This window comes from Centroberyx gerrardi, chromosome 18 (assembly GCF_048128805.1).
Source record: "Centroberyx gerrardi isolate f3 chromosome 18, fCenGer3.hap1.cur.20231027, whole genome shotgun sequence".
In the NCBI taxonomy this organism is placed as follows: domain Eukaryota; kingdom Metazoa; phylum Chordata; class Actinopteri; order Beryciformes; family Berycidae; genus Centroberyx; species Centroberyx gerrardi.
The window spans coordinates 17101997-17119514 of record NC_136014.1 but is presented as its reverse complement, the minus strand read 5'-3'; the positions used below and the strand labels follow the sequence as shown (position 1 = coordinate 17119514).

Here is a 17518-nt window from a genome sequence, read left to right as displayed (position 1 = left end):
CGCAGAGACCAGCGCTGTCTCACCGTACTCTCAAGCCCCCATACCGTCGGACCTGGCTTCCTCTCTTCTATTTCACACTTCTCTCGTTAGGGTTGCGGTCATATGTCCACCTCAAATTGTTCATATATCATCATAATCTTTTTTGTCTTCTAGTATTACTAATTCTCAAAGTGTCACAAAGGCGCACTTGAGATTTACTTTTTGAGATTGAACCTCATTGCCAGGACAAGCATTTGATCTATCAGTTTCATATTCTGTTCAGAGCTTCGGCTTTATGACTAAATTGGCTGGCAACAGTGTGAGTTAGTGTCCAGCCTTCTCCTCAGGGGGAGTGAGCTGAATGAGATCAGTGAACATAACCTGCGATGGCTTGATTCAAAGAGGAGTCGGTCTAAACCGAACAAAACCAGCCATCTCTTTACTTACTCCTACATCGAATTAGTCTCCCAGACTCTGTTCAGGGTAATGGTCTGGTTAGGGCAAGGCGGATAGATTGTAGGATTTGTAGATCTAACCTGTTTTTTTCTTATACCATCCTAGGTCTGTTTAGATCTGCCTTTGTTGAGCCAAGAAGGGCAGCTGGGATAAAGAGCTAGTGAGAGGGATTCCATCTCGGTCTCTTTGAAGGTTTTAGCTATTGATTGGAGTGGACTGAAAGCCTATTAGGCCCATTGAGATTCCTCTGTAATAGTCAGTCCCTCCACACCTTTTTTTTTTTTTTCTTTTTGGCTGTGAAAAGGCTGTGAAATAGTGATAAGGCAATATGTTCCACAACAGTGTGCGTTGGTGTATGTGTGTGTGGTGTGAATGTATGTGATTATGTGTGAAACATCGCAGATTCTCCCTTACTTAAATGAAAAAGGAAAAAAAAAAATGATGGTGTCTTCCCACTGTGCAAGCCTTGAGTCAACATGGAGATAGACACACACACAACTACACACACACTCATTCGGTCGACAAGCAGGAGTCCTGTGCAGTCGTCATGGAAACTCGGGTCCCCCCCCCACCCACCTCTCATATCCTCCTCTATCCTTCATGACTCTCTGCAATCTGTTAATTTGGAACTGAAGCCTCATGACGCAATCGCAGGGATAGATACTGGAGGTGGAAGAGAGCAGGAGGAGGGAGGGAGGGAGGGAGGGAGGGAGGGAGGGACAAGGAGAGGGGGAGCAAACAGGTTGGAGGAGACATGGAGGCTGGAGTTGAGGAGGAAGGGAGCAAGAGTATGTGGCCTCCTCTCTCTCTGTCTCTCTCTCTCCTCCCTCTGTATCTCTCTGTATCTGTCTCTCTCTCTCTCTCTCTCCTCTCTCTGTATCTCTCTGTATCTGTCTGTCTGTCTGTCTTTCTTTCTCTCTCTCTCTCTCTCTCTCTCTCTCTCTCTCTCTCTCTCTCTCTCTCCCTCTCTCTCTGGGTGGTGTAGGGGCAGCCACTACTTCCCTCATCACAGACTTTGATCTGCACCCTCGCTGCCTGGCAGGGCTGCATCAATAATGCACTTGTGTACACATACACACACTCACACACACACACACATACACACACACACACACACACACACGCACACATTACCCACAGGGAACACCCAGTGGAAACTAGAAGCAATGAAGTGAGATCCATTGTTTGTGTGTGTGTGTGTGTGTGTGTGTGTGTGCGCACGTAACACGCTTGGCTACTCTTCTGCTCTATTATGCTAGCTGCTATTTTAGCTCAATGCACGAGTGTTCATTATGTGTGCCCACACGTGCTAATGAAGCTCTCCTGGGTTACGCTCTGTCTGAGGAGCGCTCACTCTCAAACTCTTACTGGAAACACTCCTCTCTACATCATTTTTTTATGGTTCCTCATCTTCAGCACGAGCTAACTTTTCATTTTTTTCTCAAGGCGAGAGAGAAAGGAAAGAAGCGCTGCCTCTAGGTCAGATTTTGCAGGAAATTTCCTGGATTGCGGGACGAGGGCTGCGGTTCTTCCAGCATAAATGGAAGCTAAGTTAAAGCTTTCAGTTTGTCTTGCAATGGCAGATGGTGCAACGAGTGAAAGGCTGATGGAAAAACCATTTCCAACATACTTATCCTCTTCAATGAAGCAATAGAGCAAACCTTTAACCGCAGGAAACAACATCCTCTTTGCGTCAGGAAACAGAGTTTATGGGAAGTGTGGTTTTAATTTTGAGAAACAGTAGCACTAACAATACCACTGATGTGAGATCGTCTTGATAATGGTCTCGTTTGTTTACGGTAATTATACCAACGTATCACAATTAATTTGCCAACAATATATATGTATATGTTTAAAAATATTGCACATAGCACTTTCAAATTTAACACATCTGAATTCAAAACACGAAGATAGAGCCAAGCATATTTCACAGCTCTCCTGCCTCCTGAACCAATCCATATTGGGAAAACACTCTTGTTGGAGGTATGCAGGAGTGTTTCTTAAATTCCTGGACCTGTCTCATAAAGCAGAGAAATTATCAGAGAGGAGTAGGGAAAGGGACTGACAGAGAGAGAGAGAGAGAGAGAGAGAGTTGCAGGCCGTTTCTCTCTCTCTCTCTTTCATTATCCATGGTGTGCTTTCTCTGCATCGGGCTGCCGCAGTTCATTTTCATAGTTATGACCAATTCAGTGGAAAGAATGTAAATGAAGTAAAGCCATTTCCTTTCTCTCTCTGTTGCTCTCTCCCGCTCTTTCACACATACACACACACACACACACTCTCCATTCCCTGCCACATTATCTCTATCCCTCACACACCCACCACACACACATACACACACACACACACACACACATTGCACAGCGACCCTGCTTTTTCCTCGAAAAGCTACCCCATAATGCTGGCAGGGTGGTGACCCTGTCTCATCCCTTGGACATGGGATCTTGAATTTGGCCTAATTGGGCTGTGTTTGGATGTATATCTCAAGGACAGGACACACACACACCTACACACATGTTAATACAACGTAGGAATTCACCTCTGCTTTGCCCTTTTTGATCCACTGCACAGAAGACTGCTTTCAAATTCTTTGGAGTGGTGCGAATGTATCTTCTAGCCTGCGACTGCTCCTATTCAAATGCAAGATAGGAAAACACATTTTGTGAGCTGAGATAGAGTTAATCTAGCTGCATAGATGCTGCTTGGTGCAGGTTGAAGGCTCGTTCGGCGGCGCGGCGCTGCAGCAGGTGTTATGTCACAGCTACGGCTGTGAGGAGGCAAAAAGCGAAGAATTAATTTGGCTCTTTGGAGGCCTTCTCCGCTTCCCTCGATAGCTTCTCAAAATGAGGACAGATGGTGAAGAAGGTCACTGAGTGTTGTATTTTAAGAAAGGCAGAAATGTGTGTGCATGTGGTTTGTTGACAGATGACAGGCCTTCAGAGATGAGAGACAGATTTAAAAGCTGGCTGGCTAGCTGCTGCTGGGTGGTGTCCAAACGGAAACTGGACCACACACACGCATGTGTGCGTGCATACACACAGGCGCAAACACACGCAACCTGAAGAACAAACAACCACACACACTTCAGTTCTGGCCATGTTTGTGTCATAGGTGTCATTCAATCTAAAAAGGAGTATTGCTTGCACTTGGGATTCACCCTTGCCTGGAGCTCGTAGTTTTAAAGCATGACAGTTGGCCTCATTACAGTTCAAAATACTAACGCTAGCTCTTGAAGTCGCAGTTCAGAATTAATTTGACAGTATAAAATGTTTATTCCCGTAGATTTTTGAAGAGATTGGCTTGAACATGGAAAGTAAGCTTTTTACAATCATGATTCAAAATACAGATCTGTTTTACTAAATGCAGAATGCTTACAAACATTACCCAGGTCAACTAAACTTTTATAGACTCTAAATACTGTACATGTGAAGCTCTTGTTAAGCTGTCACACACTGTCAGTCCCTGTTTGAATAACTCAGTTTGAGTGTGAAAAATCTTCAGTTCTTCAGTTAATCAAACCCTAAGCTTGGGGCAGCAGTATTTCAACCAGCGCTGTCATATTGCAGCTATGGACTTGGAAACCTGGGGAGTGAGTTTAACTGATCTCTACCGACGGTCATATTGTCAGAGATCTGGGAAGACCTCTAACTGTCTCTTCTCCCCTCCATCCTTCCATCCCTCTATCCATCCTTGAGATTTTTTATTACTCAAGCTGTCCCTCCGCCCCCTGGGTGAACAAACAAAGTGCTGTGTTCGTCGCTCACCCCCCAACTCTAACAGACGGCCGTCGCTGTTCGCCTCTGAGCTGTTTATCACATGCACAGGACACGCACGCACACACACACACACACACACACACACACACACACACACACAAACACACACACACACATGCACGTCTTCCTGACTCCTCCCCGGTCCCCCTCACGCTCTTCCGCCCCCTGCTCCCTTCTCCTTCGTATGTGCCAGGGTGTCATCAGATGGGAGAAAGATGACAGTTTTAATCAGAGGGTGTTTGTGCCTTGGCGGGCGGAGTAAAGGCTGCACATGCACACACACACACGTACGCACGCACGCACGGCGGGCAGACAGTCCCTCCCCTAAGTAGGTCATGCGCAGTGCAGATCAGGGAGAGAGACGAGCTGCGGTGCATCTTTAGCCATCTGGTTGTGATGGGCTGGATGTCCGCTCTGTGAGACCCACAGAGAGAGTGAGAAAGACAGAAGGAAAGAGAGAGGGAGAGAGAGAGAGCGGCATCTTCCAGAGAAGGTGACCTTGAGACGCTGCGCTCGGTCGGGACTTTAGCAGGCCGAGTCTCTCCGCCCCGCCCCCCCAGATTTTGTGGTACCACTCAAAACATCAGAAAGACACAAGTCAAGAGCTCCTTCATTCCTCAGAGTAGGAGGCCAAGAGCAGACGCGCGCGCACACACACACACACACACACACACACACACATACACACACACAGCGTCAAGTAGCTATTAGTATTGTCTGTCTGATTGAGTCTGCAGTCAGTCTTAAAGCAATATTTCACTCTGGTGGGACAAAAACACATGAATTTCCGTCATGTTATCACGTTATAACATGTGGAGCACATAAGAATGTTATGTGCTCCACAATGTAATGTGATGCGTCTTCACATGGGACTTTTCCACATGTGAAATTCATGTGGTTTTTCTGTAAGGGCATACCTTCATATGAGCTCATGAATAGTGGGGTCAGCAGCTGAATCGAGAATGCATGGTAAATTCATTCGGTTCCTGGAGTTGGAATTGGAATGTCACCCAGCTCTAAGGAAATAGAATTGGAATTTAATTGGAATGACAGGAAACAGAATTGAATTCCATTACATTCCGTGAATTTGCACTTCTAAGAGAGGATGTCTTTACTTGCTAAACATTATAAATCAAACATTATGAATCAAATAAATGACAGGTAAACAAATCAAATACATTCAATCATTATGGAATCACATGGAATTTCACTGAATTTCATTGAATTAAATTCAACTTCCTGAAATTCCAATTCAATTCCAATTCTGTTTCCTATAGGTTTTTTCAAATTCAAATTCCCCAGTTGAATTCATTCATGAATTGACCCCAACCCTGGTCAGCAGTAATGACTAGCCCATGTATCTGTAGTGATGTCTCTCATTGCTTTCATTTTTAAAATCTTGTCAAAAATTCCAAATTTTAAAATATTACACTAAAATTAAATAATGGAATCTCTAAGACAACATGGCAGCAGACTGAGAAACTATAATATTCAGTAGTTAACTCCCGAGAGACTGTTTATGGTTTCCACAGACCTCAACGAGCATACCAGGTGCCATTTATAGCTAATAGTGCACCCCACTTTTTCAATATATGATTCTTATCACATCTTTTTACCATTTGGGGTATAGTTTCACACAAACATATAGTGTCATAGCGCTGAAAAACCCACTTGGCTATAATGTCTACAGTAAATGTAATGTAACCTCTCTCTATAATCTAATATCAATCTCCTGTATAAGAATAAATTACAGTGCTGTGAAGTACTTTGTACGATTCATGGATTCTCATTTCGCTCTGCAGTATCCTCAGATGAAATTGATGTGCCATCTTAGACTGCTAAGAGGAGAGCGCAGAAAATTGGAAGGTCTCAAAGTGCAGAATGGCAGTCTTTGACCTTCATAGCATAAACCCAAGCCTCTCCTCTCCTCTCCTCTTCTCTCCTCTCCTCTTCCTCTCCTCTCCTCTCCTCTTCCTCTCCTCTCCTCTCCTCCCCATAGTCCTCCAGTGTAATAAGGTCTCTGCACATGACATCGCTCCTAAATATTTCGTATCCCCCACCCTGAGCTATAATTATCTGCTACCAGCGATGGCTACTGTCCCTAGCTCAGGTGTTGCTGGAAATTGTGGGCTTCTCTCTGCCAGCTGTGGAATTGGTTTCATTAATACCGTGATGATAGGAGGGCAGGTGAAGGTCAATTCAATTAAGATAATTCAACTTTGAGGCGAGTACTTACATGTACCTGAAGCTGTCTGCAGGAGTGGAACTGTGTCTCAAACTTTTCATAGATTTATGGCATCAGCGTTGCCGAATTTGTTTTGTTCCGAGTCGAAGTGTCCATCATACATTTTGTACTAAGATTGTTTGTGTTAGAGTTGCTCGGTGTTAGTCTAAAGTGCTCAACCCTAACCCCATTAATATTTGATAACCTGAACGAGGCTCAGTGCTGGCTCTCCGGACAAAATATCAATGGGATCCCAGATCGATCCTCTCAGAAATTTTAGATATTTTCGATCCCTCGTATTGCTGACGAGACTGTATTGAGCTGTGAGACTCTGACACCATTCATCTTAGCTGCTTTTCTTTTAATTACGGCTCTCCCGTGGGAGCCAGCCGGGTAGTTAAACAGAGAAATCAGCATTACAGCAATTATTGGATCAGAATGAAATGAATACAATCTTGTCATCTGTAATCATTGGGGGCGTCTATGCCTGGGAGAAAACAGCGTCTCCTCTCTATGTCTCAGTGTGTCTGAAGGGAGGCAGTGTAGAGTACATGGATGCATCCCCTGCTGCTTATTGAGTGAAGAATGTCATGGTTCAAGGCCGCCGCCCCCCCCCCTCCAGTCTTTTCTTTCAGTGTCCACTGTAGGTTATCGAATAAAGCAGAGTTGCCGTGAAAATAATCTTTACAAAAACAACTCATGGGGAAACTCTTGCAACATCTATACCTTAGCTTCAAGGATAATTAATGGACTAGCACTGGTAGTGAACAAACAAGATGGTAGCAAACTTAGAAGTAGACCTGTTAATTCAATCTATTGCAATGTGAACTAAATGTAAAACAAGCATTTGTTCCATTATTTCGTTATATATTTTTACTCTTCCTGTATTAATTGAGGATGAGTTCTATAGTCATACATACCTTCCATGTGTGTTTTTGGAGCCATGGTCTTAGATCTTAAGCTCCTTGACATGTGCTTATTATTGTGTAATTGTATTATAGGGTTGGGTTTACACACAGTGACCAGGCTAGACCAGGCTTCTTATTTAGTCTTTTACTGTATATTCGGAAAATCTGAAGTCTATATAGCCTGATCGTTACATGTTTTTCTGATACTGCCACAGCTAATTCCTCATTTTTTGACCTAAAGTTATATCTTTTTGTATTCATTTTTGCTTGGTGTTGGGATTCTGGTCTTACAGACTGTATTGACCCTCTCTGGTGTGAATAGAGCTCGACTCTGTTCTCATGTCATATGTACCCTCTGTTTTTGTGTGTTTTACTGGTCCATGATATTGTTGAGGGGACCTAACCGGTTACCTCTACGACATGTGGTTGTTGTGACTGTGTTCACAAGACCAAATTTCTACTAGATCTGGCTGGCTGGTCAGTCTGCCAAATCTACCATCCACTTTATCAGGTAGACAATTTGAGTTTGTTCAGTTTATTCTATTCTAATAACTTCTCTACCTGCAAAGAAATAAAATTAGCGGTTAAAATTCCAAATCCACCAGCCCCATTTGGTAACCGTTATTTATTCAGGGAAAGTCAAGTGAGCATGCTTCACATTCATACAGTTCCACACATTCATACCTTAGGTACAAGTACAACCACAGTGTTCTAACTGTTGGCTGCTGAGCAGCCCATCTGAAGCAATTGGGGGATAAGTGTCTTGCTCAAGGGCACCTCAGCAGTAGTTGTTGAGAGAGGGGAGAGCGTTACTCTTTCACTTTCCAAAACCAAATTTTTCCGTTCCGTTCAGGAATTTGACCTTCTTGTCACAAGCCCTCTTCTCTAACCTCTAGGCGACTGCCACCCCACACTGTGACTGGTTGACAAAAAAGTTAGTTGCATGCCTGTGACCACATCAACACACTCTGGTCTAGGTTTTCTTCCTTGACAAACTCTTCAAGACTGTTTATGAACATGCACCAAATTTATAATGTTTAACAAATACCAAATTAGAGCTTTAATATTCTAGTTCTATCATTTTTTTGCTCCTATGGGAATTCTGGGCTCATATGTCGACCATGCTAACTAACACTGCTGTGTTTTCTGTCCCTCCACAGCTACAGAGCGATCTGGACCAGGAGTACCAGGACAAGTTCCGCCGGCTACCCGTGGAGATCCAAGAGTTTGTGCAGGACAGCAGCAAGGCCAAGCTTAGCGACGACGGTCTCCACGGCAACCTCTCCGTCTCCTCGACGACCGAGAAGCTCAACCACAAGGCGTCGCAGTCGGAGGACGACATGGAGGAGGGCTCGTCGGAACGAGTGTACGACACGCCCCTTTAGAGATTTAACTCCGGCCCTTTGCTTCACACTGGGACACTGATTGGTGGAGGTGTTTGTGACCACAGATCTAGGATGAGACTGCCCCAACTTTGGTCCTAATTTTAACCAATGGGAGGATTAGATCAAATCTGAGCCTGGATTGGTGAGTAGAGGTCATCTCTGCCTATCGTGCAGTCTTGTCCAGAAAACCGTTTCATGTAAATACTTTTTGTGTATTTGTATGTTATGTTGTCGTCTCTTTCGGTACGGCCACAGGATGTGTTACAAAGCACTAACTATTTGCAGGAAATAACTTACTTGAACTATTGCACAGAGAGAATACTTTCTTTTTATGTTTTTTTTTTTTTTTTTTAATTCTCACAATATTATGACTATAGACTGTAGTGGTGGTCAGTCAGTCTGTGGTGCCAAGGTTTTGATTTCACGGTGCACTTACAGTGGACATTGTCATTGAAGTGGAGTCAACTCGTACTGTAAACCAACCACTACACATTCAGCCTTTAAAGCTTCCATCTTTATAAAGGTTTAGATTCACCCCTATGTATTTGCACTGAAGGCTTACTACATAACTATGTAACTCTCTTACTTTAACCCAGAGGCACTGGTGGCTTGCTGGTTCTCAATTTTGTTCTCACAGAACTAAGCCCATGTGTTGCTGCTATTTTGTTTTAATACCATTGGTTTTTATCATGATTTGCTTTGTATGATATTTGGCATGGTAATATTATGCAGTGTTTTATCATTTCTTTTTTTTTTCTTTTTTTTTTAGTATTTTTCGGCTAGTTTTTAACAAGTTGGGTGTTGATTGTTTATGGGCGATTCTGCCATGAGAGGACGTGAAGGGAAAGTCAATTGTACAGTATCTGCATGTATTTGAACAACTGTAAATGTTACAGTAGCTCTGTAGCAGAAAAAGAGATGTTAATTCAATGTAAATCTATTTTCTTTTACAGCAAATTTAACACTGACTCTTACATTTCAAAACATTTAAAACTGAACCTGCAAAACAGTGGACCCAGTGTGGCTTGACACATCGCTGTGGCATAAGCCGAATGGAGTAGAAATAAGTAACACAACCCCTTACTTAGGATAGGAACCGACATAGCTGGCTCAAGTTAACAGGTTGCTATTGCACCCTAAGAGTGCAATCCCTCTATTCTATATCTTTGTCTCCTTGAACTAAAACTTGACATTCAAACAGAAGGAGGTGATCCTAGTTCTATAGAAGTGCACTTCTTCTGAATTTGCTCATCCGATACCTACTGGGAAATGCGTGTGTGTGTTTCTCTAGTACACACAGCGGTTGGCTGGGAAGGCAGGAAATATCTGGCGCTCACTGGCAATATTCACAACGTTCACTCGTAACTGGTAGCTATAGTTTGAAGTTGGGAAATAGTCGAGTTATTTTTAAACCGACCCCAGACGCTCAGTTTATATCTGTAAAGAGCACCAGCGTTAATATGATCTTATGAATAACTGGACTATTCCCTCTTTAATATGTGAACTGTGTACATTGCCCATTCACTATCCACACACTGAGGAAGTGTTTTTGACTCCCTCTCTGTCCAGTGCCATTTAACTCATGGATGTGTCATTTGATATCGAATTACATTTTGATCGATTTTCCTTGAAAATAAGGTTAAAGCGAAGGATTACAGTACCTGAAGTGTAAGTACAAATTACTTTTTAAAAAGACGACAGTTCATATTGATGTGAGAGTCCTGTGCCTTTGAATAGGTTTGCCTTGTTTGATGTTGAATGTGTGAAATGCATCATTGTTTAAATTGCCATTATATTATATTATATGAAGCTGTCTGATATTGAATAGACCGTGTGCACTTTTTAGTACAGTACCACTACTGAGTAACGCTTGTGATGAGCAGTATTTGACATGTGTCTCATAAGAAACGCGAGACATCCTTCTTTTTGTCTTGAACCACTTTATTTAACAGTCGCCCTTTCATCAACTTAAGTGTATGCATTCTGGAGTTGTAAATGTGTGTATGACATAAAGGATAAAAAGTTGATAAAAGCATAGTGTAAAGGGAATTTGCCTGTAATTAAAATAAATGTGGCTATTATTGTACTTTGCTGGTGTGAACTTGTGTGTGTCTTTTGATTTGTCATTGGTCTCAATCCTGTGTTGTATTGTTATATTCATTTGTCCATCTAAACTGTGATGTCTGTGGATGTGATGTATTTTCAGCTTACCCTCATTCATTTCAGCCTCTTTGTTTATTCTCACTTTTACCTGTTACCTCAAGGTAATGTCGCCTTAAATCTCTGACTTCTCCACAGTAGGCCTGTATCTTGAAACAGTTGCCAGCTGTGTTCACATTTTGCTTGCATTGAAATTTGTCAGTTATCATTGTCTTGACCAACGCCTTATCGTTTTACACAAACTACAGATTTCAATGCTAACCCACAGTCTTTTTAACATATCAAAGACTTGGGAGTAATGATGGTGGGAGATGGTGGGAAGAGAGAAAGAGGGTAAAATAGAGAAGACCAAAAAAATGGGATGTATTGAAAAGAGTACCACTCTATAGCTGCATTACAGGAAAGCAGGTTTCCTTTCAAACAATGATCAAAAACCAGCTATACATAGAGAGCCGCTCATGCTGCGTTTTGTGCGAGTGTGTGTGTGGCAACATCTGGGTGCATGGGTATGTATGTATGTGTGTGTGCGTGTGTGTGAATGTATGTCACACTGAGGGGCAGGGGGGAGGGGAGGGTGTACCTCTATGGCCTACTTCCCATCATCTCCTAGGTAACGGTATCTTTCAAATAAGCCCAAGAGGAACATGTGAATCAGAGCACTTCCACAAATCAATCACCAGTAACCGTTTGGAGGCTGAGGTGTACTGACATTATTTATTTTACAGAAGTTAAACACGAGGCTGATCATTACCTGTGTCATAAAATTAACATGTGAGTATGTGTACATGCATGTACGTGTTTGTGGGCATGTTTGTGTTAATACCGGATGTGTCAAGTGCGCACTCACACATCCTGCGCCTAAACAGTGAAATGAATCACCGTTATTTGTCATAAAATCCGCTCGGTGAGGTTCTGTCGACTTCGATCAAGTTTCACATTGAAAGGCGTTGGACTGTGCAAGTGAGCTATTACTGTGTGCACTGAGTAGGTCCGCTGCCACAGTTACATCTTAACTAGTGCAATCCCTTTTCTTTTATTTGTGCTTGACCGGTGATAATAGATGATCTCTTTCTTAATCTTTAACGCATTTTCAAACAAAGGTTGTTACAGTTTGTGTGTTGGTGTGGCTGTGTGTGTGTCCTCCTCATAGGTGTGTATGTGCAGCTGTGCGTGTGTGCGTGTATATGGGTTTGCATGCATGTATGTGCAGCTATGTGTGTGTCTTTGTGTGTGTGTGTGTGTGTCTATGTGTTTATATGGGCTTCCATGCTTGTGTCCATGTACTTGTGTGTATGTGCAGCTGTGCGTGTATGTGTGTGTGTGTGTGTGTGTGTTTTTCCAGAAATACATAAACACTGTATCCTTCTCAGTCCCAGCTCCTCAGCAGAATCCCAACAGGCAACAGGAGATAAGACAAGCCTGATCGCCCATAACGACGACTGTGACCATTCAGAGGCCTCCATGCATACCGGCAACTAGGAAGTGAGCTAATTAACCCCGAGTTCAGGATGGAAGGAGAGCGCCTTTTTAATAAGATTCTCTGGGTTATATAAACAGTGACGCCTCTCCAAACTCCCAGGAATATTATCGCCCTGCGTCTGTCCATCTGCTGCGGGGACGGGGAGGAGGAGGAGGTGTCCTGTAACTGGGCTTTAATGAGGCACACCAGGACTGCAGAGGAGAAGAGGACCACAGGGTGCTGGTTGGAAGGTACAGCGACTGGACACACACACACACACACACCCATGCTCACAGGCACTTTATATTACTATACTTGTAAGGGTCTTCATTGACTACATTCATTCCCTAACCCTTAGTCTTAATTTTAGCCCTCTCCACTACATGCCTAAATTACCCTAATCTTTTACTTTAACCTAAACTAATCCTAACTCTAATCTTAACCCTAAAACCAAGTCCTAAAAGCTAAAATAGCCCCTTTACAGAACTTGCAAAATGTTCCCACTCTGGAGGATTTTCCTCATCTTTCTGTCCTTGTGAAGACATTTGGTCCTCATAAGTATAGAAATTCAAGAACACACACATACACACACTCAGACACACACACACACACACACACACACACACACACACACACTTTTTTAAATGTTACATCACTTACGTTGCATTTTTTCTGTGTAGTAACACAATCATACTTGGAAAACAACAGAATTTCATCATGTAACGGTGAAAGAAAATATTTCTTAATCCTTTCGCAAGCCGGTGTTTTTCATTCAGGTATTGAATAACTTCCTAGACAGGCTACTGCCGTCTACACTATAGCCTCCATAAGAGCACCATTTGATTCTGCTGGCAGATATAAAATTAATTAATGTGTCTGTCCTGTCAGTCATTTCCCCCTGAACCAATTATATACTTCAGAAGAATACTAATATCACACTAAAACTGTAAGTCCCTATAGGGCAGTGAATAGTGGTAAATAAAAAAGGTGAGTAAATTAGGCCTATGACCTCCAGTTGGTGATCATCATAAGGCAACCACCTCTATAAACAAAAATCCATTATAGATACAATCCCTTAAAAGACCTTATCTTCATATAACTGACATCAGTTTAGTATTACTTACTATAATGCATACTATGAACTTATGTCATAAAGTTTTATGTCAACCTTAACGGTTGGTAAACTCTGTTACACATAAAACCGTGGGTAAAACAAGTTTAGGTGGATTTACCCTCCAATACATCCCTGCTACAGGGGTAATATCATGGAAAATTATGGTGATAACATAGATAAATATATCATGAAGTACGATAAGGTCAGTATAAACTCACTATTTAGTACCACAGGGACACAGTAAGTCCCTATAGAGAAACAGAGGGATATTATAGTGAGTTTTCGTTGGCGGAGGAGGGGTCTCGTCTATATCAACGCATGGCGGCTACAGCAGTCAGCTGTTAGACAGGGAGGGAGGAGCGGGATCTAGTTCTGCTGGATGACTCACTCTGTCAACCCCGCACACACACACACACACACACACACACACACACACACACTCGTGCGCAGACACGTACGCAGGCGCGCTGCCGTGCTGGAGAGGGGTTCCTAATCAAACCGCATCAGGGCCGTTCATTCTCCACTGGAGGGCGATTGGTACAAGAGGAACGGGACGCTTCGGCAGGGAGACACAGACAGAGACAGGGAGAGGGGAGAGAGGCAGCAGCAGCTGGAAGACACAGAGAGAGAGAGAGAGAGAGAGAGAGAGAGGGAGAGAGAGAGAGAAGGAGAGAGAGAGAGAAGGAGAGAGAGAGAAAATCCCGGCCCGGCCACTGCAAAGCATCATTTTTTTTCCGCCATCGGATTAAACCCGTCCCCGTCTCGAACACCGAAATCACGTAAGGAAAAATGCTATCTAAATGTCTCTCATGCTGCTAACGGAATAGTGGGAGTTGCTTTGCTGATTGCCCCGTAAGACGTACATTAGATCATGTTGGATTTTTGTGTTAGTTTAGCTATTAGATGGACGCTGTGGAGACAGGACCTTTCATTTAAACTCCATCACGCTAGCTTTCAGAGGCTCACTCCAAATCCTCGCATCATTCAGACATCACACACCGCCTCTCTGCCTCGCTCTCGCTCTGCCTCTACACACACACACACACGCACGCACACACACACTCACTCTATCTCTCTCTCTCTCTCTCTCTCTCACACACACACACACACACACACACACACACACACAGCTGGAGACAGTAGCATTCGCTAGCTAGCTAACCAGACACATGAAAGGGACCGTTAGCAATTTGATATCGAATTTACTATATCGCATTGCTCGGCGCAGTAGCTTCTCTTTCAGGTAAATACAACACAACATAGCGTTACCGCAGCTTCAGAAACTTGATGAAATGCAGGGGGATATTGATGTTTCCTACGCCTGGGAGGCTAGCCAGCTGAGCTAGCTGTAGCGGGACAGAACAGAAGCCAGCCGGCCGATATGAAAGGCACAGTGCACACTGCACAGTGTCCATAAAAGTCAACGGACACACTGAGGTAGCTTGGCGTTTTATATCTACAGATGTGTGCACACAAATGCGTGCACAATTGGGTTTGTTGAACTAAATTAGGTGCAACCTATTCCTGCCAGCGATGATTATTTTAATTATAATAACCAAATGAACAGGCGCATCCAGAGGCTGCTGCTGCTAGTCTGGCAGCCAGCTAAATGAATGTAAACCCATAAGATCCACAGGCACAGTACACAGTCACAGTAGCTGCAGCTGCCATGCATGCATCCCAGACAGCAAGGTGTCATTGATTCCCTGTTAGGACAACCAAAAAGAGTGCTGAATTCTGATTGAAACTGATTATTTTGTGTCTATTTTAGTGCATCTTTGATATTGTATCAATGCTAGATCAATAAGCAAAAATGGTGTCAGATTTCAGTGTTAGATCTGGAGAAGGACTGAATGAAAAGAGGACTGAATTTCAATTGAAACTATGCTGATTTTTTTTTGTCTGTTTTCAATCCATTTTCAATGTTGTATCAATGTCAAATGAATGAGCAAAAAAGATACTGAATGTCAGATTTTAATGTTGATACCTTGACATTGATTCTAGGTTGATTCAATATCAGTTTGCTGTCTGGGTTGTCTCATCTATTTATTTATTTATTTATTTATTTTTATTTATTTTTTTTACCGTGGGGGAGATATGAAATCAAATCCTCCACAAAATAAAAAAAAATATAAAAAAGAATGCTTTTGGCTCACTATGATATCAGTACAAACGTCAGCGTAGCTTACTTTGATATAGGCTCAGACAGCAGGTTTCTATTTTAAAACCTCTCCTATCACACTCGCAGCAGGTAGAGAATGTTATTTGCTCAAGAATAACCTGTGGGCAACTATGAAGGCCTATTTGCAGTTCAAATAACCCATAGTGTATTATGCTGTACAAGGTTGCTCTTGGCTTGGCAGGCTACTAAATGAACTGATGGATTGGATTGGTTGGTGCCTTAACACACTTGTCGCACCAACCTGTTCACATGGGCGTGCACTGTCCGCTTACTGCCTCACTGCAAGAGAGTGCACATATTATTTTACCAAATGCGCTTTAAGTCAGAGAGCCATCTTTGCAGTGGAGCCCTATGTTGGTTCATTGAATTTAACTGCTTAACATGCAGACACAGGTGTGTTACAGTGTAGCCTAAATTACGTTTTGCTGCTATATCTAATCTTTACAGCCTTTTGAGCATGGACAAAGGGAGTGTGTCCGTGTCTTTATATGGTTGAAGGTTGCCCCCCGCCCCCTCTACTGAAGTGTGTACTCGGCTGCTCACCAAAGACCTTAACCATTATGTAAAGAAAAACAAATTCAGCTGTGGCTTATTGACATTGTGACATAAACGTTTCAGTGGTGATTACAGAGGCAAACATTGCCCTCGCTCACACAATAACAATCCCTTACCTGTGGCTTAAAACCTAGGCTGCGAAGCATTTTGATGAATGGAGGTGCACTAAGAAGCTTAAAGGCTAACTGAGGGTGTGTAGGTGTTTCTATTGTTTTTGGGGGTTTTTTTTTTGGACCAGATGGTATGGTAAGTGTTATGAGTTTGGTACACTCATGCCTTTGATAGTCAGATTAGGATAATTTTTTTGAAATCTGCAGCGTACTGCACAGAGTGTTCCCTGAGAGGTGTTGCACAGCGCAGTACTATCATGCTCTTTATTTTGTAATAGGAGGATGTCGGGCTGCATGATTAGGGCTAAAATCATAATCCTGATTATTTTGCTAAATGTTGTGATCACGATTAGGCTATAAATCATGATTATTAGCCTTGATGATTTGAGGAACAAAACAATTTTACTGCACTTTTTGCATCTTATATGAACATTTTGACTATTTTTGACTACAGAAACATTCTAAATTAAATGACACAGTATCGCTGTTAGTATCACTGCTCTTCTACAAGTATTAATTGAGGAAGCTAAAGTCTCAATATACGATTGTACATGATTAATTGTGCAGCCCTAGGAGGATGGATAGCGGTGACGATGATGCGTATAGAGTCTTAACTGAGAGACTGGTAGATTGTATTAGGATATGAAGACAATGCTGACTGGTCCCAGATAGCCTACCTGACACTAAACCAAATTTTCAAACACGTTCGTCCAAGGAGGTAAATGTGTCAGTCTATCTTGTCAACCGCTATCTGACACAAAAAAGATAGATGTAACCATGTAGACAGAGGGCCTGATTGCTGTTTTGTTCCAAAATTAGTGAAACGAGCCTATTTTGCCCTTCTTGAATTATACAGTATGTAAGTGTGCTCTGTGCAAGACAGTGGGTTTGCTATTTAATTTAATGGTTAGGAATTGGATAGATCGGAGGTGCATTGCAGTATTCCCCCACTATCTCTGTCTTATGACATTTAGCCAGGCAGAATAACAATATCTTTGCTGTGAGTCACAGAGAGGGCAACACAACAACTAGATACGACTCCTGGATGACAAGGCAGCATCTTTAACAGAGAGGGAGGGAAATAGAGAATCAGATCCAAGTCCTAGCACACACCTGCCTAGCCCATTTTCTCAAGGTTGGATCAATGGCTCTATAGAAATTTAAGTATGATGCAGTCATTGTTATTGGGTTGACTTAAGGTTATGGAATG

General features: G+C 42.7%; 1 protein-coding gene and 1 long non-coding RNA gene across 2 annotated transcripts in view; both read left to right on the top strand.

Annotated features, from left to right (window-relative positions):
- The window catches only part of plcb1l (phospholipase C beta 1-like), a 117375-nt gene extending 106577 nt beyond the window's left edge, over window positions 1-10798 (top strand). The window contains exon 32 of the mRNA XM_078289744.1: window positions 8504-10798. Coding sequence (XP_078145870.1) covers window positions 8504-8728 — 225 coding nt within the window. The 3' untranslated portion in view covers window positions 8729-10798. The remainder of the gene's footprint in view (window positions 1-8503) is intronic.
- Window positions 10799-14046: 3248 nt separating this feature from the next.
- Window positions 14047-17518, top strand: part of LOC144542761 (uncharacterized) — a 38030-nt gene continuing 34558 nt past the window's right edge. Inside the window, exon 1 of the long non-coding RNA XR_013507447.1 lies at window positions 14047-14240. This is a non-coding gene — a long non-coding RNA (uncharacterized LOC144542761). The remainder of the gene's footprint in view (window positions 14241-17518) is intronic.